The sequence below is a fragment of the Bos mutus genome, chromosome 4, assembly GCF_027580195.1.
Source record: "Bos mutus isolate GX-2022 chromosome 4, NWIPB_WYAK_1.1, whole genome shotgun sequence".
NCBI lineage: Eukaryota > Metazoa > Chordata > Mammalia > Artiodactyla > Bovidae > Bos > Bos mutus.
Genome location: NC_091620.1, coordinates 78546580 through 78572530, shown reverse-complemented (window position 1 = coordinate 78572530; position 25951 = coordinate 78546580). Strand labels below are relative to the sequence as shown.

General features: G+C 36.5%; 1 protein-coding gene across 2 annotated transcripts in view; it reads left to right on the top strand.

The window, feature by feature from the left end:
* Positions 1-7328: 7328 nt before the first annotated feature.
* Positions 7329-25951, top strand: part of GNAT3 (G protein subunit alpha transducin 3) — a 59131-nt gene continuing 40508 nt past the window's right edge. The window contains exon 1 of one of the 2 annotated variants that reach the window (XM_005900847.2): positions 7329-7577. In XM_005900847.2, coding sequence (XP_005900909.2) covers positions 7460-7577 — 118 coding nt within the window. In that variant the 5' untranslated portion in view covers positions 7329-7459. The remainder of the gene's footprint in view (positions 7578-25951) is intronic. The other variant, XM_070369688.1, reaches the window with a different exon arrangement.

Genomic DNA, 25951 nt, shown 5'->3' with positions numbered 1-25951 from the left:
CACTCATTCTTTCAGCTCTTGGCTGTGTTGGCAGATGAGTGCCTCTGCAGGGCAGGGTCCTGGACCAAAAGGACCTGCCTTGTCCAAGGTTGTAACTCCCCCCTGAAGGCAGCCCTCATGCAATGACTGGGCAACTTGGGAGTATAAAGGTTAATCTCCCTTCTCAAGACAACTTTGAAGAATCAGTCCAGTTACAGACCTCCAAAGGATCATCTGTGACCCCTATTACAACAGCATTGTGGTTCACCCTTGCCTATGGCCAAGTTCTGCCTCCCTCCTTCCATCTAGATTTATCTGCCAAAGGTGTTCCTCGCTCCTTTTTAAGCAGATCTGCCTCAGATTCTGTTTCCAGGGAAACAATCTGAGAGAGTTGATATCAAGAGTGGTCCCAAGAAGCAGACTCTAAATGGGATATTGGGACTAGATTACCAATCCCCAACCTTCAACCTTCAGCCAGCTAAGCAAATAGGGCCCAATTATTGCTGTTAGTTTTATGACCCATTGCATTCAGCTTGCAAAAGCAGGTACGTTTTTAAAATTTTCACTGGTAGTAATCTGAAATTGGATATCAGTGAAATATAATATACATGTAAGAAAAATCTCAGTATTCAGAAGAGTTAAATTTAGCAAGGAAAAATTATAAGGACTACAGCAATATGGCTGTTGCTGGGAGTTATCAATTCACTGAAGAAAAGACAATGGAAGGCCAAGGGTGATTAATTACAAATTTAATGCAAAGCACAAAATTCAAAGGATAGCCTATATAGATGAAGGTGAAGAAAGTGATGATCAGGCAGAGGACTTAATTATAAGGTACAAGAGTTCAACAGAAGATTGAATATTCAACCATGACAAGACTATTACACCAAAGTCAAGGTCTTCATGGAAAGAAATGGGACCTAGAGAATTAAAATAGTAATGCCTGGGTTGATGCATCAAAAAATCTTGAATCCTTAGACTCTACTTGGGTCCTCTGGGCTGGCAAAAGTGTTACATTCTTCCTTTTTAAAAAGTAGCACCCCCTCTTGCATGAAGACAATGCAGAATCCTTTGTCTTGTAAGATAGCTTTCAGTCTAATGCGAATCTATACCTACTGCTTCAGGAAACACAGTAACTATAGTCGACTTATGACATAACCTGACCAAGGAAGTTCTGGACCTGTAAGCAGAAGAAAGAGCCCACATAACAAAAGAGCTCCAGAAGCTAACCAACATGTACTTGCAGGAGCTATAAGTGTGTGTGTGTACACACACAAATATATTTAGATTTTAAGGGTGCTAGATCAAAGGAAAGTGGAACATAAAACTGGATAAAGGAGAGGTATCATACAGAAGCCCTCTCCTACGATACAGGATGCCAATACCCTAGGAGACAGTATTAATATGTTTCACAGGATGGCTCTTGGAAGCCTGGATAAAGTTCTGTCCCATGGCAAATGGTAGAGGAAGGCAACAAAAGGCTCAGAGAATTTTGCAACCTATATGGAAAAAATAATCAGACTTTAGGAAATGATCAAATAGATTTCCATGTATTGAAATAGTAAGGAATGCACTAGTGGAGGGAACGATTTCAGCATTATTGAGACAGTTCTTTATAGGCAGGGGTTGATGACAGAAAATACAATTGTAGACCTGGGCTTCCTCAAAGCAATGGAAATTATAAGACCCCCAAATAAAGAGACCAGGTGCGAGCATTTAATTATGAAAGTCAACACAGCTGTAATATTATAAAGAGAGTAAAGGTCAGAGTAGCAGCTGGGGGAGCCAGATATGTATAGACCTATGGAAATAATTAATAGATTAGACCATCCTTAAAACCAAAGTAAATGAACAGGCCTTCTGAGTACTGCTGAATTTAAACAACCCAAAGAGTCAAGGATAATCATTAGAAGGATAATGTCATGATCCCTTATCCTATTTCTAGAACTGAGCTATTTCTCAGAGCCTGATTCTAATTACTTAGAGATCCTCATGAAGGAGAAGTCTGCAACATCATGACAAGTATGTAGAATGAAGAGTCACTAAGCAGATTCTAGTTGCTTGGGCTTTTCTCTAGTTGTGGAGAGCAGGGGCTACTTTTTAGTTGTAGTGTGCAGGAGTCTCATTGAGGGAGCTTTTCTCATTGCGGAGCATGGGCTGTAGGGAGCACAGGCTCAGTAGTTGTGGCTCCTTGTGGGTTGTGGCGCACAGGCTCCAAGTTGTGGCATACAGTCTCAGTTGCTTTGCATCACGTGGAACCAGCGATAGAATGCATGTCCTCTGTATTGCTAGGTGGATCCCTATCCACTATACCACCAGCAAAGTCCTTTTTTTTTTTTTAACACTTGTCACCATCTATAATTCTGTATACTCAAAATATTTAGTGTGTTTATTGTCTGTGTGAATCCCTCTACACCCTCAGACAGTAGAATTTAAGCTCTGTGAGAAAGGCATCTAATTTGATTTACTGCTGAATCGCTCATGCCTGGTACACACGTAACAATTGTTAAATATATCAATTGCTGAATAAATGAATTCCTGCAATTCTAGAGGTAATATTTCACATTTGCAATCACTTGGGAAAAGGAGAATCATGCATGTTCATGATGGAACAGGACCCTTCAAACACTGTATATCTACTGATCACTCACTATTCTCTAGTGTTTTCAATAAACAAGGTTTTTTTTCTATGTACTCTGTTGAGAGCCTGCAAACAGAAGAGAAGAACTGGAGGGCATGGTCACTGCAAAATATCCCCACCTAGTTAAAGAGGATGGACCAATTGATTGGCTGCAGATTCCTCTTAGGAATTTCAAAAGTAATGAAGCATCTAACAGGAGGTAGTAGATGTGAATCATAACGGAGAATGTACAGATGAGGTTCACTCTTAAAGGATGAGAACTATGAGGAAAAGTTAGCTATGGAAGAGCAAGAAAATCCTAGTGAGGCAAAAAAGCCTGAGTGAAAGCTAAGTTGGGATACTAGCATAAAATTTTGTGAAAGTTGAACAAAATCTGTACTTTAATAATCCTATAGATACATTTGTTTTTTTAAAGACAGACATTGGGACAGGAAGAGGCCCCTTAGGAAATAATTATCTCCTTTGTCATTTAGGCTTGTAATATTTTTGTTTCCAATAATCATCACATATAATTATATCCTAATCCATAGAAAAGTAAAAGATAGAAATTAGAAAAATAAAGATAGACATTAACTTCAATGTTTGCATTACCTCCAAAGACATAAGAGCTGCTTAATGCTGGTAGTGTAAACTTATTGCACCATCTGAATGTGCTAACTTGAAACAGCAACTTTTGCCCTACTCCCTCAAGATGGAAAGACTGCTCTCAAGGAGTCCCCAAAGACATGAACTCTCAAAAGGCAATACCATGCACAGGGCTCCCAGAAGTACACATTTGAGTACCATTAGTAAAGAAGGGATAGTTTGTCTCAAATTTCATGGGAATATACAAAGATAAAGGTCATTGCTAAGGGAGCTAAGACTCAAAACACTCAGGGATCCAAAGCCTAAAGTCAACACCTCCTATAAGATATGGAAACAAATTAAAGAATAATACAGACGGCAGCTGTTTTGACAATTTCCAGAAGGGGCTGAGCCACTGAAGCCACTTATGGAAGTCAGCCATGGGTCACAGTGTCAGGGGATATCCAGCTTGATGACTCTACATGTGCTGCATGCTAAGCTGCTTCAGTCGTATCTGACACTTTATCACCCCATGAACTGTAGCCCACCAGGCTCCTCTGTCCATGGGATTCTCCAGGCAAGAATACTGGAATGGGTTGCCATTTCCCCTTCCAGGGGATCGTCCCAACCCAGGGTTTGAACACCTATCTTTTATGTCCCCTGCATTGGCAGGAAAGTTCTTTACCTCTAGCACCACCTGTAAAAACCCAACTATATAAGACTCAGTAATACTGGCAAAAGAGACCTCTCCAGAAATGTAGGTTGGAATCTCAATATTAAAAGCAAATGGGAAATAATCCCAGGATATCTCAAGCTACATGTTAAACATAAATTTAAAACAGCAATGTAAATCTAATATGCCAGTCTGAAGATTCAACAGAGAACTTGACCAAAAAGCAAGAAGAAAAATCACCACATCACTCAAGCTTGTGGTCTGTCAATGACTTTTAAAGCTGAGGACTCATTCTCTGTATTTTACACCTCCTCAGCTTTCTTTATTGCACAGCCTGTTCCCACAGAAGATATTCCTGATCAGGTTGATACTGTGATTTTTTTTAAAAGGCAACAATGTCCTTAGAAGTTATTTTGCAATGATTATTTGAAAAGACCACGATTCTCCAATACAATGTCTCTTTCTTTCTCTCTGTGTGTGGGTTGTGCACACAATGTATGTATATCTGTGTGTGTGTATATGTATATGTACAGCAATCTACCTTTTTTAGTTGGTCACTATGTAAAACTCTAATATGATAGGATACTTTGGCCACCTGATGCTAAGAGCTGACTCATTTGCAAAGACCCTGGTGCTGGCATGCTGCAGTTCATGGGGTCGCAAAGAGTCAGACACGACTGAGCGACTGAACTGAACTGAACTGGACAGCTTTATGTTTCTTCTTTTAAAGAAGAAACAAAATTTATGGCCACATAGTTCCTTAAACAAAAACATCTAATTTAGTTACCTTTTCCTGTTGTCATCTTTTATCAATTTTCCCTCACTACAGAGCAAAGCTCTGTAGAAAGGGAGTATGCTGGTGTTATTTTTAAGGCTGATTAAAAAAAAAAAAAAAAAGATGTACTTATGGGGCTAACAGTTGTAATCTAGAAATGAACACTATTTTAGACTAAAACTGGGCTTCACAGGTGGCACTAGTGGTAAAGAACCCGCCTGCCAATGCAGATAGACGTAAGAGACATGGGTTCCATCCTGGGGTTGGGATGATCCCCTGGAGGAGGGCATGGTGACCCACTCCAGTGTTCTTGCCTGGAGAATCCCAGGGACAGAGGAGCCTGACAGGCTGCAGTCCATAGTGTTGCACAGAGTCGGACATGGCTGACACGACATAGTACACATACACAGACTAAAATTGGTCTTTTTGTTGATTTTTTGAGTCACTTTAAAATTTCAAGGATGTTGAGACAGATCCATCATGACACTGAACCTTGGAAATATTCAACCATGTTGTCACCTCAACAGAGCACACACAAAAAAGGTCCCAGGTCTCTATCAATGCACTAACAAAAAATAATTTTTGAATATTTCTAATAGTTAGCACTATGTCAAATAAAATGGAGGATACCTAAGCTAATAAAATACTGTATTCACTCTAACAAAATTTACTATTTTATTTCCATAATTTTCTTAGGTCCAGAAAAGCATAGTGAGTGATAAGTGAAGCAACATGGATTAATAGCTATATTAACAACCACAGCTCATTAGTGAAGCTGAGTTTCAGGCACCCAAGGGAGAGGAATGAGAAGCCTTTCTCTTCTCTCTGGCTATCCCCAGCTTCCCTCCCCTAAATATAGATATACCTTGAATTTAATGTCAAGATTATTTTAGCGACTAATGAAAAAATCACATAACAATCTCATAAAGTTGAAGTTGCTGCTGAGTCACGCAGCAAAGTAGAATTTTGTAATTGTATACAGTGCAGAAAATATACAATTACTTCCCGGAAGAGCTTTTCATCAGTAGCCCACTTAGAAGTCTCAGTAAATTGCATACCCTTTCAAAGCCATGGAATGTCCCCAACAAAAAAAATAGGGAGTATATTTACTTGAATGCTGTTATAGGAAGTACCTTATCTATTCATAATTGCTATGGAACACATAAGAGTCTTCTATATTCAAGGTACTCTATATTCAATTTTGTAAAATTGAATATAAAACAAAATGTAAAAACAAAAAGGAAAAGATTTTAATGTTTGTGTTCTTTTGCATTGCTGTTAGTGTGGATGGACTCTGTGTTCATGAGTGAGTATAAATAAACCAGCTGGTGCAAATCTTGTTCCTTTGGGGCAGGCCCTTTGCATTTTAAAAGCAACATCACATGCTTTGCATACCTACCTTTCCACATCTTTATACTATCATAACATGGCTTGGGCAGATGAAATCCAGAAAGTTTTGACTATGCTTATGTATTGACAGTCTAATATTCTATGTGAAAAAGTAAACACAGCAGGACTATGTATTGAATTTGGCAGCCTATTTCCTTGTTCCATGAATATGCAAAAATACACCTGTTCAGAGTTTGTCCACGATCCCACAAGAACAGCACTAACATGCTGATGGACTGACTGTATTCTAATATTTCCCTGTTAGGCACGTCCACAAATCCCAAAATGTGTACTGAGAGATTTGCCTGCTGCCACAGGTAGCCAACTCTGCTTAAAAGGAAAACATCACTTGACTATCTAAGTGCTTTATGCTTCATATAAACAAACAAGCGAAAAAATTGTATAACAAAATCTCTGTCCCCAAACTTGCAGATTATCGAGAAGGACATGATGGCTGTTGGGGTAGTTGAAAGGCATGGAACATATTTAGGTATATTTACTATTCTTACCTTGCAGGAAAAACCAAATGACCTACTGTTACAAAGAATATTGCTTTTTATTCCCTCAGTACCAAATCAATAAAAGTCCTTCCAGCACAACAGCTGTTCCTTAATGGCCCCAAAGAGTTAATGCCCTGCCTGAATCAAACACATTCCAGTGTCTCCACCAAGCAGACCCTCAATTAATGGTGATGGATTAACTTTCTCACAAGCAGTAAAAGCTCAATTTATAGAAATTGATCCTATGAGACAAAAATAAATAATTTAAGAGCACTCTGTGTTGAATTCTATGTTTGGCAGCATAGCAATGTGTATAGATTTAAGAACTATGTATATTTTTTTTTTAATGAAAAGGTTTTCTAGTTAGATGACAGATACTAAGAGTGTCTCAATCATTTTGAGTCATAATCTAATCATAGCAGAACTATAAATCTGGGTGATTCAATATAAATATTCTGATAGTGATATCACAGTGATTATGAAGAATCTGAAGACTCACGTACCTAAAGATAAGACACACGTTTGTTCGTTAATAATTATAACTTTAAATCTTGCAATAAAGATTGCCTATTAGTGATAAACACTATTTGAATTGCCCATTTCAGATCTTTAGTGTACAGATTTTCATAACTTTCTACATTATTGTATGCTATTCTTTAAGGAAGATGAACAGGTTTGAAGGAGTGCCAGAAGTAACCACTTAATTTGAAAGTATAATGAATTTTCTCTTTAGCTGCCATAGAACTGTGTGGTTTTACCCTTTGTCAGGTGACAGCATCTCTTTAGTCAAAGCAGAGTCTTCAAAAATGAGGGAATGGGCTGTTGGGTACTTCAGCAGAGCATTGCTCTTACATCCTATGTCCAAACCAGAGCACCAGCTGCACTCTACATTCCAAAAAGTTTGAGCAAATAAACTGACAAGCATCTAACACTACAAGATGGGAATTGGAATTAGTTCAGAGAGCAAGGAGTCAGCCAAAAGATCAAAAGAATTGGAGAAAAAGCTTCAGGAAGATGCTGAGCGAGATGCAAGAACTGTAAAGTTGCTGTTGTTAGGTAATATCCTTTTTTCCTTTTGCCTTTAAAACCCTGCTATTTTTTCAACTGTGATGTATTTACTTTTCTCAAACTTTAATTTCAAGGGTATTACCATATGGGAGATTTATTACGAAAATGTGTTTCAAAATTGATTGTATGTGTACTCTGTAAATATTTACTTTTTTGCTTAGGATTTTATTGCATGTCTTTTATTAACCAGAGAGACAAATATTTACTAGATGACTCAATTTCTCTATGTCAGTAATCTTTTATTATTAAAAAAACTCATGGACATTTATTATTTTATTGTAATCGTCATTTTCTGAATATCAACTTTTTAATATGGAAGAAATCCTTTAATTACATGTTACAAAGATTTATGTCATTTTGTTTGGAAATATTTTGTTTGGTATCAACACTAATATGTTATTTAATTACTTATACTGTTAAAACCAATTAGTCAAGTTATTTAGAGAGTAATGATAAAGTACTTTAAAAGATACTAATATTATTCAGGCTTCTGAATACTGTCTATATAATTGAAAAATATTCCATTTAAATCCTTTTAGGATATTTAAATATTCATTGAGGTCAGGAATTACATCTCTTCTATTTTTTATTCCCTCAAAATTCAGCACACTATTTAACCACAGCTATGAATTTAATAAATGTTCAATGAACTGAAAGAATGAATATAATTCATACATCATGCATTTTTCTAAACATGTCACAGTGCCTAGAAGATAAATATGATTTTGAAACAAAATAAAGACCTATGAAAAGAATATAAAACAAGAACTTCAATTTAATCGTAGTTATATGTTCCTCCTGCTCTTCATTATACACAAAAGCAGTCCATTTTATTTCAGAATTGTGACTCTTTCACACAACAAAATATTCTCATTCGTGTCTATGTGTGCTTTTACCATGTCTGATTTGCTCCCAGTGGCAGGAGTATCTCAGAAGCCAGCTAGAAGATTCCCACCACTTGCTCTTCCAAGGAAGGAAATGTTTTCTCTCTTTATGCCCAATTCCTGAGGTCTCACACCCACAGCACTTACAAGTAACTACCAAGAGAGGTTGGTAAGTTAGAAAGATGTAGGGGTCAGCTCTTATGAAACCACCAAATGCAACTTCCCTAATGCTCCAGAGTTTTCTGAGACTTTGATCAAGAGGGAAAGTAATAAGTGGACACAGAGAAAACAAATAAAAGATGAGAGGGAACACCAAACATTCCAGCAAGTACGTTCTGTGTCCCTGTTGTACTAAGAACCATGGCACAGGACTAGTAACACAATACACAGAGAATCCCTGTGTTTGAATAAAATTTCAAAAGAATAGATATTTTCAATATACAAATTATTTTTAGATTAAAGTGACTGGCTACATAAAGAGGAAAGGGTAACGTCATAAAAGATATACAAAGAACTTTAGTGGTACTACTACAGCTTTTAATATCCTAAGACAATCACAATTGCATAAACTCATCTCCAGTGTTATCATACATTTGGATTCATTTGGTTCCAACAATATGTCACTGAACTTCTCTATCACATCTTATTTACACAGATGAATAAAATTCTCTGTAGCTTTCCCTGTTCAGTGATATTTCAAACCCTTGACTCAGTTTCCCCCTCTGGACTCTATATAAGTTCTATTTGGTAGTTTAGTCACTAAGCTGTGTCCGACTCTTGTGACCCCATGGACTATAGCCCACCAAGTTCCTCTGTCCATCGGATTTTCCAGGCAATAATACTGGAGTGGAATCTTGCGGAAACAGGGATTGAACCTGGGTCTCCTGCACTGCAGGCAGATTCTTTACTCACTGAGCTAACAAGAAAGTCATATGAGTTTTATATCTAATGATGAAGTTGTCAAAGTTCAAAACAATAAAATCTTATAATAACTCTGCTTCAATTCTCATGTTTTGAACTGAAATTATCTAACCTATTATCTTTATATTCAATTTGGCCTCATTAATATATAAAAGCATTCAGTAGAACCAAAGTAAACCTTCCCACCCTCAAATCTCCTCACTAATGAGATCTAATTTCTCCCATCATTGAAACAATGATTCTCATTCATCAGTCTTGTCTGAACAACTGTTTTTAAGCAATGAGTGTATGTCCTGTGGGACCAACCAGGAGAGCCTTGGTAGAAATCAGAACTTGAGTCTGGCTCTACTTTTATAAAAACAGAAATCTTAAATTTATAGAAATCTGAAAAAAAATTTTTTTCAACAGAATTCATTATTTATGTTGATCCTCTTGTTATTCAGTGAATTTTTTAAACACAGCACAACTTTCCAAGTTAACATGTGCTGTGGAGTAGATGTACTATTCGGTATCACTGGACATAAGATTTCACTGAATTTGAAGAGCTATCTATATCACAGTGCACTTTACAACTAAAGGATCACCTTGAAGACAGACTCCCTTTTATTCTACCTTTCAGACATTCAGTAAAATTATACAAGAGATGCCAAATCTGCTTCTATAACAAAAAGCAGCCTTCTAGTAAACACTGGAGATGACATACATTTCTGGCTTATTTGATAAAACTGCTATCAAGACAATAATGCCATGGAATGTATTGTTTTTTTAATTAGCCTGTAAAGGTGCCCCAGAAAGAGTGCATTTTAGTAAGAAAAAACAAATGCTAATGTATAAGCTGTTCTTTTTTGTAGATTTCCTATGTTACTTTATTTTTTAATTTTATTTAAATTAGAAAAAAAGAATCTTAATTTATAGATGTTTGATTACACTTCAATTCCATTCAAAAGAAATACCTGTCTTTTCATTGTGAGATCATTGTGGTTGATGTTTCTGTTTTTCCTATATCTCCTTTCTTTATATTTATTATTTCAAATTTTAGTTCAAATTTACTTATTTAACACATTACTTCTTTTTTTTACTTGTACAAATTTTCATCACATGAGCTGGATAGATTCAGAGCTCTAAAGTATAGGGGAAAAAATAGCTTTATTTTTTCATCATATCTGAAACCTTGCCTCATTCATTCTATAATGTTCAGTTATGATATTGTAATGAGCTTTTAGCCAGTGATTTCCAGCACTGTCATGGACTACTCAATACTGGCGCTCTACTCCTTTAATTCTAAACCATTTATTCTTTATTTTTCTATGTGCTATCTTGTAAACATCACAGTATCATTTTTAATGTATATGTGTATATACATTAATTTTATGTAATTATCGAGTAATGCAATGTACATACACATATGTATATCCTTTTATGTATATCAAGAGGAAAGAGGACATAAGACTCATGCTATGTCAAAGTTCTTACTTGTATTCTGTTTAAATAGGTCTTTTTATTTTTAAAAGCATTTCTATATATGAGTGGGAAAGGATGCAGAAAACTGGAGGTGTTCCTCAGTCACTGGCTAGAGTATAAATTCATCAAGTGTAGAAGCTCTATTTTATGTTTCTAATACACCAGTATAGTCAATGCTTGTCTGTGGATGTGATCACTTACACAGGTCCCCTGGAATAATTATGTTACAATTAAAACTTGCAAAGCATAATTAGAAAAAAAAAAACTTCTTTCGGATAACCAGTGATATGAATCTTGTGAACAACATGTAGAAGCAATTCCTGAGTAATGTTTCCAATTTTTTAAATTAAAATCATTCTTTGTTATATTAATATATTTTGTTTAAAATATTTTACAATATTTTATTTTTATAAAGATATCAATCTTTTGGGTGTACAATATTTTTACTATTTGTACAAATATTGTACAAATATTTAAAATTGTTTTTCAGTAAAGTGGAAAGAAACAGTCTACTTGGAGAGTTTCAAATTGTCTCCAAAGCAACTATTTGCACCATAGCAATCTGAAGCCTTCAGAGGAAAAGTCAAATATTTACAGTTATATTTTTTATAACTAATGGCATTTGGCAGCATCAAATAGCTCTCTACAGTGTCCCTTTTCTCTAACCGGCAAAAAGCACTTAGACAAACATTTTGCACTGATTTGTTTGTTTTAGATTAATATATATCTAATAATCAGGACACATTAACAGACTCATAAGTCCCTCACATGAAATATATAAACCATTCATTAAGGCATTCCATATTTAGCCAACTTATGGTATTTGTTAATGAGATTAAATATCCTGTCTTGCTGAAAATAACTCTCATTAACTGTAATACAACAGAACATCTCATGTTATATCACAGAGCATTTTTATATTCATTTTCTATATTCAAACCTTAATTATTGATTTAAGAGCAATGCTGTACTTTTAAAAATATTCAGATAAGCAACATGAGTTAACACAATTTATTTACCCCTCCATTAATTAAAAAGGAAAAAGGGTAGTGAAACATTTGATGGTGTAAAGTCTCTGTGATAAATTTTACATAAATTTTACATAAACACAATTTATTTACCCCTCCATTAATTAAAAAGGAAAGAGGGTAGTGAAACATATGATGGTATAAAGTCTCTGTGACAAATTTTACATAAAATATACTTCCAGTTAAGATTTACACTCAAATTCAGAATCCATCTCCTTATTTAACTTTCCTACAAATATATCAATGTAGAATTTGCCTCTAATGAAGTGGGATTCAAGCTGAAATTGAAGGTAATACTCATCAAGATATAAAAATATTGATTTTGTGTATTAGACTCCGATCCTAATAAACTAGAGTCAGTTCAGTGGCTTAGTCATGTCTGACTGTTTGAGACCCCATGGACTACAGCACACCAGGCTTCCCCGTGCATTACTGACTTGTGGAGCTCACTCAAACTCATGTCTATCGAGTCAGAGATGCCATCCAACCATCTCATCCTCTGTTGTCCTGTTCTCCTCCTGACTTCAATCTTTCCCAGCATCAGGGTCTTTTCCAATAAGTCATTTTTCACATCAGGTGGCCAAAGTATTGGAGTTTCAGCTTCAGCATCAGTCCTTCCAGTGAATATTTAGGACTGATTTCCTTTAGGATGGACTGGTTAGATCTCCTGGCAATCCAAGGGACTCTCAAGAGTCTTCTCCAACACCACAGTTCAAAAAAACCCAATTCTTTGGCACTCAGATTTTTTTGTAGTCCAACTCTCACATCCATACATGACTACTGGAAAAACCACAGCCTGACTAGACAGACCTTTGTTTGCAAAGTAACGTCTCTACTTTTTAGTATACTATCTAGGTTGGTCATAGCTTTTCTTCCAAGGAGCAAGCATCTTTTAATTTCATGGCTGCAGTCACCATCTGCAGTGATTTTGGAGCTCAAGAAAAGAAAGTCTATCACTGTGTCCATTATTGCCCCCTCTGTGTGCCATGAAGTGATGGGACCAGATGCCATGATCTTATTTTTTTGAATGTTGAGTTCTAAGCCAGAGTTTTCACTCTCTTCTTTCACTTTCATTAAGAGGCTCTTTAGTTCTTCTTTGCTTTCTGCCATAAGGGTGGTGTCATCTTGCATATCTGATGTTATTGATATTTTTCCCAGAAATCTTGATTCCAGCTTGTGCTTCATCCAGCCTGGCATTTCGCATGACATACTCTGCACATAAGCTAATTAAACAGGGTGACAATATACAGTCTTGACCTACTCTTTTCCCAACTTGGAACCAGTCTGTTGTTCCATGTCCAATTCTAATTGTTGCTTCTTGACTTGCATACAGATTTCTCAGGAGGCAGGTCAGGTGCTCTGTTATTCCCATCTCTTTAAGACTTGTCCACCGTTTGATGTGACCCACTCAGTCAAAGTCTTTGGCATAGACAATAGAGCAGAAGTAGATGTTTTTCTGGAACTCTCTTGCTTTCTCAATGATCTTGGCAATTTGATCTCTGGTTCCTCTACCTTTTCTAAATCCAGCTTAAACATCTGGAATATTTCACAGTTCACATACTGTAGAAGCCTGGCATGGGGAATTTTGAGCCTTGCTTTGCTAAGTGTGTGAGATGAGTGCAATTGTTCAGTAGTTTGAACATTCTTTGACACTGCCTTTCTTTGGGATTGGAATGAAAACTGACCTTTTGCAGTCCTGTGGCCACTGCTGAGTTTCCCAAATTTGCAGGCATATTGAGTGCAGCACTTTCACAGCATCATCTTTTAGGATCTGAAATATCTCAACTGGAATTCCATCACCTCCACTAGCTTTGCTCGTAGTGATGCTTCTTAAGGCTCACTTGATTTCGCATTCTGGAATGTCAGGCTCTAGGTGACTGATCACACCATCATGGTTATCTGGGTCATGAAGATCTTTTTTGTATAGTTCTTCTGTGTGTTCTTGCCACCACTTCTTAATATCTTCTGCTTCTGTTAGGTCCCTACCATTTCTGTCCTTTATTGTGCCCATCTTTGCATAAAATGTTCCCTTGGTATAGAGATTTTCTTGAGGAGATCTCTAGTCTTTCCTATTCTATTGTTTTCCTCTATTTCTTTGCACCAATCACTGAAGAAGGCTTTCTTATCTCTCCTTGCTATTCTTTGGAACTCTCCATTCAAATGGGTGTATCTTTCCTTTTCTCCTTTGTCTTTAGCTTCTCTTCTTTTCACAGCTATTTGAAAGGGCTCCTCAGACAACTATTTTGCCTTTTTTGCATTTCTTTTTCTTGGGAATGGTCCTGATCACTGCCTCCTGTACAATGTCACAAGCCTTTGTCAGTAGTTCTTTATGCACTGTTCTTTATGTCAGTAGATCTTTGTGCCTATCAGATCTAATCTCTTAAATATATTTGTCATTTCCTCAGTATAATCATAGGGGTTTGATTTAGGTCAAACCTGAATGATCTAGTGGTTTTCCCTAATTTCTTCAAGTTAAGCCTGAATTTGGCAATAAGGAGTTCATGATCTGAGCCACAGTCAGCTCCTGGTCTTGTGTTTGCTGACTGTATAGAGTTTCTCCATCTTTGGCTGCAAAGAATATAATCTATGAGCCATTCCGTGTAGTACCACCCAAGACGGATGGGTCATGGTGGAGAGTTCTGACAAAATGTATTCCACTGAAGAAGGAAATGGCAAACCACTTCAGGATTCTTGCCCTAAAAACCCCATGAACAGTATAAAAAGGCAAAATTATACAACACTGAAAGATGAACTCCCCAGGTTAGTAGGTGCCCAGCATGCTACTAGAGAACAGTGGAGAAATAATTCCAGAAAGAATGAAGAGATGGAGCCAAAGCAAAAACAACACCCAGTTGTGGATGTGACTGTTGATGGAAGTAAAGTCTGATGATGTAAAGAGTTATGTTGCATAGGAACCTGGAATGTTAGGTCCATGAATCAAGGCAAATTGGAAGTGGTCAAACAGGAGATGGCAAGAGTGAACATCGACATTTTAGGAATCAGCAAACTAAAATGGACTGGAATGGGTGAATTTAACACAGATGACCATTATATCTACTACTGTGGGCAAGAATCCCTTAGAAGAAATGGAGTAGCCCTCACAGTCAACACAAAGTCCAAAGTTCAGTACTTGGATGCAATCTCAAAAACAACAGAATGATCTCTGTTCGTTTCCAAGGCAAACCATTCAATATCACAGTAATCCAAGTCTTTGCCCCAACCAGTAATGCTGAAGAAGCTGGTTGAATGGTTTTATGAAGCCCCACAAGACTTTCTAGAACTAACACTCCAAAGAGATGTCCTTATCATTTTAGAGGACTGGAATGCAAAAGTAGGAAGTCAAGAGATACCTGGAGTAACAGGTTAATTTGGCCTTGGAAATGAAGGCCAAAATGAAGCAGGCAAAGGCTAACAGTTTTGCCAAAAGAACACACTGGTCATAGCAAACACACTCTTCCAACAACCAAAGAGAAGAATCTACACGTGGACATCACCAGATGGTCAATAAACTAGAACTCAAAGGTTTAATTCCTGCCTCAATATTTTATATTCAAATATAATTTGCTAGTTAAAATTGTTTTCTTTTAAGATATCTAGAAATGTCACTCCCTGACCAGCGTATGATTCTTTACCATCTCATACTTGTTCATACTTACTGAATTCTATCTTTGATTTCATATTGCTTCCTTTCAACGTTGACCATTTTACCTGTGTCCCTCTTAAAGTCTAAAATATTCTTTACCCTAATCCTCTATCTTAGTTGACATTCACAACTTCAAACCTGGAAAACTCCTCAAAGTTTCCACTTATTATTGTTCTAATAACACTACTCCCAACTGATTTATTCCAAAGTAACATTATTTAACATCTTTTCAACCTTTAGTGCTGATCCTGGTCCCATGTAAATACCTAATTTCCTTCGTTCCCAGGTGCTGTAGAATGAAATGATGTATCATTCTGTTTCCCGGTTGACAATTTCCTGTTTTTAACTTTCAATCAGTCGTGTCTGACTCTTTGTGACCCCATGGACTGCAGCACGCCAGGCCTCCCTGTCCATCAACAACTCTTGGAGTTTACTCAAACTCATGTCTATTGAGTCGGTGATGCCATCCAACCACCTCATCCTCTGTCGTCCCCTTCTCCTGCCTTCAATCTTTGCCAGCATCAGGGTCTTTCAAATGAGTCAGTTTTCTCATCAGGTGGCCAAAGTATTGGAGTTTCAGCTTCAGCATCAGTCCTTCCAATGAATATTCAGGACTGATTTCCTTTAGGATGGACTGGTTGGATCTCCTTGCAGTCCAAGGGACTCTCAAGAGTCTTCTCCAAAACCACAGTTCAAAAGCATAAATTCTTCAGTGCTAAGTTTTCTTTATAGTCCAAATTTTACATCCATACATGATTACTGGAAAAACCATAGCTTTGACTAGATGGACCATTGTTGGCAAAGTAATGTCTCTGCTTTTTAATATGCTGTCTAGGTTGGTCATAATTTTTCTTCCAAGGAGCAAGTGTCTTTTAATTTCATGGCTGCACTCACCATCTTCAGTGATTTTGGAACCCCCCAAAATAAAGTCTGTCACTGTTTCCACTGTTTCCCCATCTATTTGCCATGAAGTGATGGGACCAGACACCATGATCTTATTTTTTTGCATGTTGAACTTTAAGCCAACATTTTCACTCTCCTCTTTCACTTTTATCAAGAGGCTCTTTAGTTCTTCACTTTCTGCCATAAGGGTATTGTCATCTGCATATCTGATGTTATTGATATTTCTTCCAGCAATCTTGATTCCAGCTTGTGCTTCATCCTGCCTGGCAGTTTGCGTGATGTACTCTGCTGCTGCTGCTAAGTCGCTTCAGTCGTGTCCAACTCTGTGCGACCCCATAGAAAGCAGCCCACCAGGCTCCCCTGTCCCTGGGATTCTCTAAGCAAGAACACTGGAGTGGGTTGCCATTTCTTTCTCCAATGCATGAAAGTGAAAAAATAAAGTGAAGTTGCTCAGTCGTACCCGACTCCTAGCGACCCCATGGACTGCAGCCTACCAGGCTCCTCCATCCATGGAATTTTCCAGGCAAGAGTACTGGAGTGGGGTGCCATTGCCTTCTCCGGATGTACTCTGCATATAAGTTAAATAAGCAGGGTGACAATATACAGCCTTGATGTACTCCTTTCCTGATTTGGAACCAGTCTGTTGTTCCAGGTCCAGTTCTGACTGTTGCTTCTTGACCTGCCTACAGAGTCTCAGGAGGCAGGTCAGGTACTCTGGTATTTCCATCTGTTGAAGTATTTTCCACATTTGTGATAGACGCAGTCAAAGGCTTTGGCATAGTCAATAGAGCAGAAGTAGATGATTTTCTAGAACTCATTTGCTTTTTCGATGATCCAACGGATGTTGGCAATTTGATCTCTGGTTCTTCTGCCTTTTCTAAATCCAGTTTAAACATCTGGAATTTCACAGTTCACAGACTGTAGAAGCCTGGCTTAGAGAAGTTTGAGCCTTCTTTGCTAGCCTGTGAGATGAGTGCAATTGTTTGGTAGCTTGAGCATTCTTTGGCATTACCTTTCTTTGGGATTGGAATGAAAACTGACCTCTTCCAGTCCTGTGGGCACTGCTGAATTTTCCAAATTAGCTGGCATATTGACTGGAGCATTCTCACAGCATCATCTTTTACGACTTGAAAGAGCTCAACTGGAATTCCATCACCTCCACTAGCTTCGTTCATAGTGTTGCTTCCTAAGGCCCACTTGACCTCGGATGTCTGGCTCTAGGTGAGAGATCACACCACACTGTGTTCTTGTCACCTCTTCTTAGTATCTTCTGCTTCTGTTTGGTCCATATCATTTCTGTCCTTTATTGTGCCCATATTCGCATGAAATGTTCCCTTGGTGTCTCTAATTTTCTTGAAGAAATCTCTAGCGTTTCTCATTCTATTGTTTTCTTGTATTTCTTTGCACGGATCACTGAGGAAGGCTGTCTTATCTCTCCTTGCAATTCTTTGAACTCTGCATTCAAATGGGAGTTTTTAACCTTATCCAGGCTAATAATTATTTTACTTATTTGTAGTTTATTACTAAAATATTCCAAAAGGCAGCTATTTCTACATTTCCAACATCACTTTCAACTACAGTCTCCTCTCCTTCCACCTCACCCTAGATGACCACTGCTCATAAGACCGTCATCAAACATCATCTCCAAAGCTTTCTCCAAAGCATCTCTTCACTAAGCTTTCCTTCATTCTCTTCCACTTTAACTAGTTTTAAGGAGTTTGTGGTATTCCATTCTCATTTAAGGGTAACTTCAGCCTTTGTGCTATAAATTGTATCCCCTTCTATATTTTAAGAATTTTGCTTTATGAATTATCCCATTTGTCACTTTCAAACTTCTTCTCTGCTAGCTCCTTCCTCTTGGCAGATAATGATATTTCTTCCCAGTCACCTAGAGATTTTTCTTTGATTCCATAAAGCTCATTTGATTCACCGTATATAGTTATCTTTTAAAATGTGTTTATACTAAAATACTTCTCCAACTAGTCTATGGTCACTTCTTCTATTGCTATACTGTTTCCATTCTCTTCAGTTAATTGAGATCTCATTTGTATATTCATTCTCTTTACCAAAAATGATCTCTCACAGATCCCTGATAATCTGCAATTCACAAAGCTGAGACCTCAATAACTGAATTTTTCTTAACTCCTGTTACACTGCAATACTTTCTAATTTTTTATATCCCTCTACTCCTCACTTCATTCAAGCTTGCTTCTTTTTTTTCCATTTATAAGTAGTTTCATTCACCAAAATTTGTCCTTGAGCCTTTGTGTTTTTCAGTCTGTACTGTATCAGGGACCTCATATCAGGACGTAGCTATCACTTGTAGAAGAATGACTCTAACATCCTTTCTTTTGCCCGATTTCTGGATCCATATTTGTGTCAACTACAAATTAGCAGTTGCTGTGGTTACTTGCCATCTATCACTGCAAGGATTAAATCATGTGCTGCTATAGCTGCTGATCTTCAACATCCCCTTAAAGAAGTTCAGGGTAGAAAACAGAAATGAGGCACTCTGTCCTTTAGGAAAAACTGACAGAACAGGTCTTCAGATAGATGTTTTGGGGAGCCAATTTTATAAGTTCAATTCTTGTATTTCCTTATATCTAGAAAAGCACTAAAATCACTAACATCTACTCCTTATGACTAGGTGTAACCTTCGTGACACTAGAAGAAACTTTTTACAAAAAATGTGTGCTTGATTGCATGTACTCCCCCTTCTCCAAAATTACATATATAATGATCCTCCCCCTACCTCTTTGGAGCAGTTTCTCAATGCTATTTGAAATGTTATCTTCTGGGTTATAGTCCTCATTTTGCCCCCAAATAAAACTTAACTCAAACTCTCATCGTATGTTTTTTTTTTAAGTCAACAATTGTTATTTATCAATAATCTGATTATACTTTGGGGCACCTGGCAATCATCCTCCAAGTTTATCTTGCTGTCCATTCATCCTCAAACTTCATCTTTTTAATGAGGCCCTTCATTATATTCTTTTCCATTATATTCACTCTAGTATTTCAATCTTCTTTAATTCCTTTCTTTGTAATCATTCTCTATTCATTGTCCAAAGATCGATCTTTGTTACAAAGCTTAGTTCTAGCCTTATCTCTGCTAGAACGGGTCTCATGTTTCTCTTTTATTCCACTACTCTGTTATGGTTTTCAATCTACAAGGAAATGCTATGAAATAGTATTTTCATTATATAGAGAAGAAAATGAGAATTTACTGAGGTAATTCAATTTTTAAGATCACACATTAGTTTACAGGAGAACAAAGGCTTTAATGTTTATTTGTGTCATTTTTAACTTAGTATCCACATTCTAAGTTCTATAAAAACAGTGGATATGTCTGCTTTTGTCTTCACTGATATCCTAGTACAGAAAAGCATGCCTGCATAATGCATGGAAGAATGATGGAGCTGGGAACATAAAACATTTCTGTAGGCTGGTTACGGTGACTAAAGCATAGATATACATTTGGCACTTGCAAAGAACTGGGGAAAAAAAAAAAACATGTATGTCATATAATAAGGTATTTTTTTAAGTCAATGAAGATTTTGATAGATTTTTAGAAATGTAAATGAGAAGAATAATACTTGGATTTTTTTGTCTAAGACTATCCAAGCTATGCTATAAGATAAAGACTTTATGCAGGTGCTTGAGGTAGGTAGGCCAACTAGGAAATTGTTACTACTCTGCAAACACTTGATGAGATTGTAAATTAAGGCAGAAATTACAAGTTTGAAAGTGAGATTTGAGGGATCTTATGAGACAAAATAATAGAACTTGGTGACTTGACTGCCTGTGGCTGTTAAGTCAGAGGAATGATTAAGGGCAGAATAAGGAATAGTGATTATTTTATTCATCAGTATGTGAAATACAGGACAAAGTTTAGGTTGGTGAAAAAACAAAAAGAGTAGTCGTTTGAGACATTCAAATTTGTGTTGTTTGGAGAACAACCAAGTGGAGATATCTATTGAACAGATAAACATGGGTCTGGAAATCAGGAGGGGTAACTCAAGTGAGAGCTGTTAATTTGATGTATTTAATTACTGTTCTCTTTTTCCCAGATATACAGTATATAAAGACCAATTGTATAATTAACCAAGGTCTTAGTTTGAAGAATTCATACAAAATGCATAACTGTTCCCCAACTAAGGAACACTTAGATAAATTCTATCAATCCATCCTTCTATCATCTACATTTCTATCTAAAGCAAGCTTGTGTGGGAAATATCACATAATTATATATTTCATTGGTCTACCCACTTTTTAGCCTAAGAAGTACATTAAAAAGATAAGAAAAGAAAGAAAGAAAGTGAAGTCGCTCAGTCATGTCCGACTCTTTGCGACCCCATGGACTGTGGCCTACCAGTTTCCTCCGTCCATGGGATTTTCCAGGCAAGAATACTGGAGTCGGTGCCATTTCCTTCTCCAGGAGATCTTCCCTACTTAGGGATTGAACCCCGGTTTCCCGCATTGTAGGCAGACGTTTTACTGTCTGAGCCACCAGAAGGACACCATCTGAGCCACCAAAAGGATTTTGAAGTTAAAATACTTCAAAATCCTAGAAGGCATATATATATATATATGATGTTTTAAATATTATCAACTATTTTAAATTAAGTATAAAACTGGAAGTATTTAAATAAATTTTCATTAGGAAGGAAAGAGTACATAGCCACAATATTCTCACAAATGAAATACGCTTGTTTGGCTGATGACTTTTTACAGTTTCAGAATGCTCATCATTACTACATCATAGAAATAGGTACTTGATGTTACACTAGTAATTTAAATATATCTGACACCATATGACTACTAATGTGATTCACTACAAAAAGCCCTACAAAATTACTTATATTTATGCTAAGATATTTACACCACACTGGATCTAATCACCACACAAATACAGAATATTGGACATTGTATAATAAACTGTCCTAGACTTTGGAAAAATGCCAGTTATGAAAACATAATAACAACAGCAGTATAACATGGGAAACAGTCTAAATTAAGAGTTTAAATAGCATAACATACAAAGGAAATGTGTAAGACTTGATTGGATCCTGGGTCCAAGAAATAGAAAAGGTCTGAAAAACAATTTGGAACAATCAAATAAATATGAATATGGAGTATATTTTATATAACATTTTGAATTTGTATAGATATTCTTAAGCATGAAAATAGTGTTATGATTTTCTGGAACAATGACCTATTCTTAGAATGCATCTTAGAAGATGCATTCTGAATTATATACGGGTGAAGTGTGTGATTGCTTTCAAGAGGTTCAGCAAAACAAAGCATAAATATAAAGACAGATATACATGTATATATGTATGTATACACATGTATATATATGTGTGTATATGAATTTATATATATGAAAAAATGCAAAGGACAAAGTGCTAATAATTGGTAAGGTGAAGGAATAAAATATAGGTATCTAATGTACTATTTTCTCAAAATTCCATAGTTTATGAGATTATTAAAATTAAAAGTTTGAGGAAAATAAGTGTAAATTGGGATATTATTTTTCTGATAAAAGAAAATAGGCGAATATATCTGCAAATTCATCCATATTATTTTGCAAATGGATTCTTTGAAATACTTCATGAGCAGATCACTTTAAAATCATAAAAACTTTTAAAGGAAATCCTTCTCAATAGATTATTTGATAAACTTAACAATAAAATTTGACAAAAACAGGCCAACTCCTTCATGAATGCAGATCCAAACACCAAACCAAAATATCACCAAACTGATTCCAACAACGTAAAAATGTATATTAAAAGAAAAAAGCCAGAGGTAAGAGAGAACTCAAGAATGACCTGTTGAAATACTATTGGAACATTAATATTATTCACATTATCAGAGGAGAAAGAACATCATGATTATGACAGGAGATGCACACACATGTGCATGAACATACACATACACACTAAACAAACTTTTACACATTCTTGATAAAAACTTTTATCACACTAGAAATAAAGAGTAGGTACAAAAACCTGTAGTAATGGTCATACTTAATGGGGAATATTTAGCATCATTAACTACAGGTTGTGAACAAGGACTTACGATGATGAATGGACTGACAGTTTCCTGTCTTTGACCTTCTCCTTTTCAATGTTCTCATCAGGGATTTGAGTGAAAGTGGATAAGGCAAAATTTCCCACTTGAGTAAGATTCAGAATTTGGAAGAATACAGTTTAAGGTAAAGTCAGTATTCCAAGTGATCTGAACTAGCAGAAATGCTTGGCCCAAATGAACAGAATTTAGCAGATATCTTTAATTGAAGTTCAAAATCAGCTATACACATGTAGTATACCCATATAGTATGTAGGAAAATCAGTTTGCTAAGTGATGATGTAAAAAAGTAGAAACAGATTAACTGCTAAAAGTTCAATATAGGTTAAAAAAATACAGCTACCAAAAAAAAAAAAAAATAGAAGAAGAGGTAAACTAATCATAATGTCTATTAAGAAAAGTGTTCTATTTAGAAATAAGTACTAGGATTGAGGCAGATCTATTTTGTACCCCTATCTTACTAAATCAGAAAATCAGTACCCTTAATAAAATCACCTATATCTATGGCAAAATTTTAAGTCAGACAGTGTTTCAGAAGGACATTGGCTGTCTCATGGAGTGTGATTCAGAGGGTAAGGAATCTAAAAATCATGTTCCAGAAGAAAGGATGAAAGGAGTCAAACATATTATAATTGAAATATCTCTTGGAAAAGAGGTGGAGAATGTTTCAAATAATACAGAATGTTGAGAACTCATTGTAAGTTAGACTTTGTACCAACTATTTCAATCTACCCAAACCTAGGAGATAGATATCAGTAAGTCAATTTTATAAAGGAGGAAACTCTCAGAGATTAACTTCCATCAAGACACCCACATTCAGCAATGAGTACAACCTTACATTTATTCCAAAACATGAGTTTGCTTATTACATTTCACTACCCACTATCTAGGCTATATGATGGGTTGTAACATGGAAGAGACAGAGAAGTTTGTTGTTGCTCAATGAGAAAGAATAGTGAATGAAATAGAATTGCTTCTAAACAAGAAACAAAGCTAAAAATCTTTTATGTCAATAGTCTACCAAAAGATTACAACCATAAACTCATAAACTGCATACCCATATGTCTATGAAAGTTCACATCTTCCATATTAATTTTTTAAAAGTGATTTTAAATTTATGTCTTGACATCATATTGGTATTGACATTACCAGTTAATAATTTAAAATAAGGCATCATTATAAGATTAGTATTAGGCTGTATATTGTCACCCTGCTTATGTAACTTATATCTTGTGAAATGTTGGGCTGGATGAAGCATAAGCTGGAATCAAGAGTGCTGGGGAAAATATCAATAACCTCAGATATACAAATACCACTACCCTTATGGCAAAAAGTGAAGAAGAACTAAAGAGCCTCTTGATGAAAGTAAAAGAGGAGAATGAAAAGCTGGCTTAAAACTCAAGATTCAAAAAACTAAGATCATGGCACCCAGTCCCATCACTTCATGGCAAATAGATGGGGAAACAATGCAGTGACAGAGCTGATTTTTTGGGGCTCCAAAATCACTGCAGATGGTGACTGCAGCCATGAAATTAAAAGACACTGGCTCCTTGGAAGAAAAGCTATGATCAACCTAGACAACATATTAAAAAGTAGAGACATTATTTTGCCAAGCAACGTCCATCTAGGCAAAGCTATGATTTTTCCAGTAGTCATGTATGGATGTGAGAGTTGGACTATAAAGAAGGTTGAGTGCTGAGGAATTGATGCTTTTGAACTGTGGTGTTGGAGAAGACTCTTGAGAGTCCCTTGGACTGCAAGGAGATCCAACCAGTCCATTCTGAAGGAGATCAGCCCTGGATGTTCACTGGAAGGACTGATGCTGAAGCTGAAACTCCAATACTTTGGGCACCTGATGCAAAAATCTGATTTATTGGAAAAGACCCTTATGCTGAGAAAGATTGAAGGCAGGAGGAGAAGGGGGCAACAGAAGATGAGATGGTTTGATGGCATCGCCAATTCAATGGACATGAGTTTGAGCAAGCTCTGGGAGTTGTTGATGGACAGGGAGGCCTGGTGTGCTGCAGTCCACGGGGTCACAAACCGTTAGACACAACTGTGGGAGTGAAATGGCAACCCACTCCAGTGTTCTTGCCTGGAGAATCCCAGGGACGGGGGAGCCTGGAGGGCTGCTGTCTATGGGGTCGCACAGAGTCAGACATGACTGAAGAGACTTAGCAGCAGCAGTAGCAGCAGGAGCTTAATTTCATTGTTTTAAGTTAGGTCTAGGACTTTAGATGAGTATCATAATTTCTACTAGATTCAGTATTCTCATGTATAGAAAGAAGATGCATGCACAGCTGGTTGGCTTCTAAGGTTTCAGTGTTCTGCACAGTTATGTGATTTTAAGAGTACCTACAAAAGAGCTTCTGCAGGATTATAAATCAGGGTTTATTTTCATTTTGCCTATTTTAACAAGTTATGAAATGAGTGAGCAGGATTTGAAAGTGTTTAGGTGAAATTTAGTTACTGGTATAGATCTATAATGGCTTCTCTGGTGGCTCAGACAGTAAAGAACTCACCTGCAAAGCAGGAGACCTGGGTTCAATCCCTGGGTGTGGAAGATACCCTGGAGAAGGGAATGGCAACACACTCCAGTATTCTTGCCTGGAGAATTCCATGGACAGGAGCCTGGTGAGTTATGGGGTCCTGGTGACTCATGGGGTCTCAAAGAGTAGGACACGTCTGTGTCACTAACACTTTTCACTTCACACTTCATAGACTTCACAGACATCGTGTAGCCTTAAAAATTTTTGAATATATTTGCAAAGAAAAATGTGGAATAAAACCTCTAATTTATACTTATTAAGAATAAAACAATTTATGAGCATTAAAATATGAATTAAGTATAAACTTAAATATTTAATTATTTGAAACATTTTCTTCTTCGAAGAAATAAATAGCTTGTTAAAATTCCCTCATTACACTTTGACCCAGATAATGATATTAGTCACCATCACAATTAGGAAGGAACAGATTATTCCAGGATGCCCTTGGGTTGTGTAAACACACTATTTTGATGTCTATATTTGGCCATGTAGCATGATCTAATCTTACAGGAATGGAATGATTATTGTGAACTAAGACCTAGAAACATTGTGAGCATGGGACTCAATAATTTATTCCTAAAAAAACTTTGCAGCAGGGCAAATAATAAATTAGATTTTAGACAGATGGGCTTTTCTTCAGGAATTTTCATCTTATTCCTATAGCTGCCTATACTGGGCCTTCATATAGAAGCCTGAAGTCACCACATAGAGTAGGAAATTATTCAGGTAGCTATTTTAAAATCTTTCAAAGGAAAATAGTTTTCATACAGAATTTCATTAAAGAGTAATGCTGTTTTTTCAAAAGTGATTATTCTGCCTATCTGACACACATCTGAATGATCGGTTATCAACAATCCTTGTATAATAACATACCCTTTGGCAT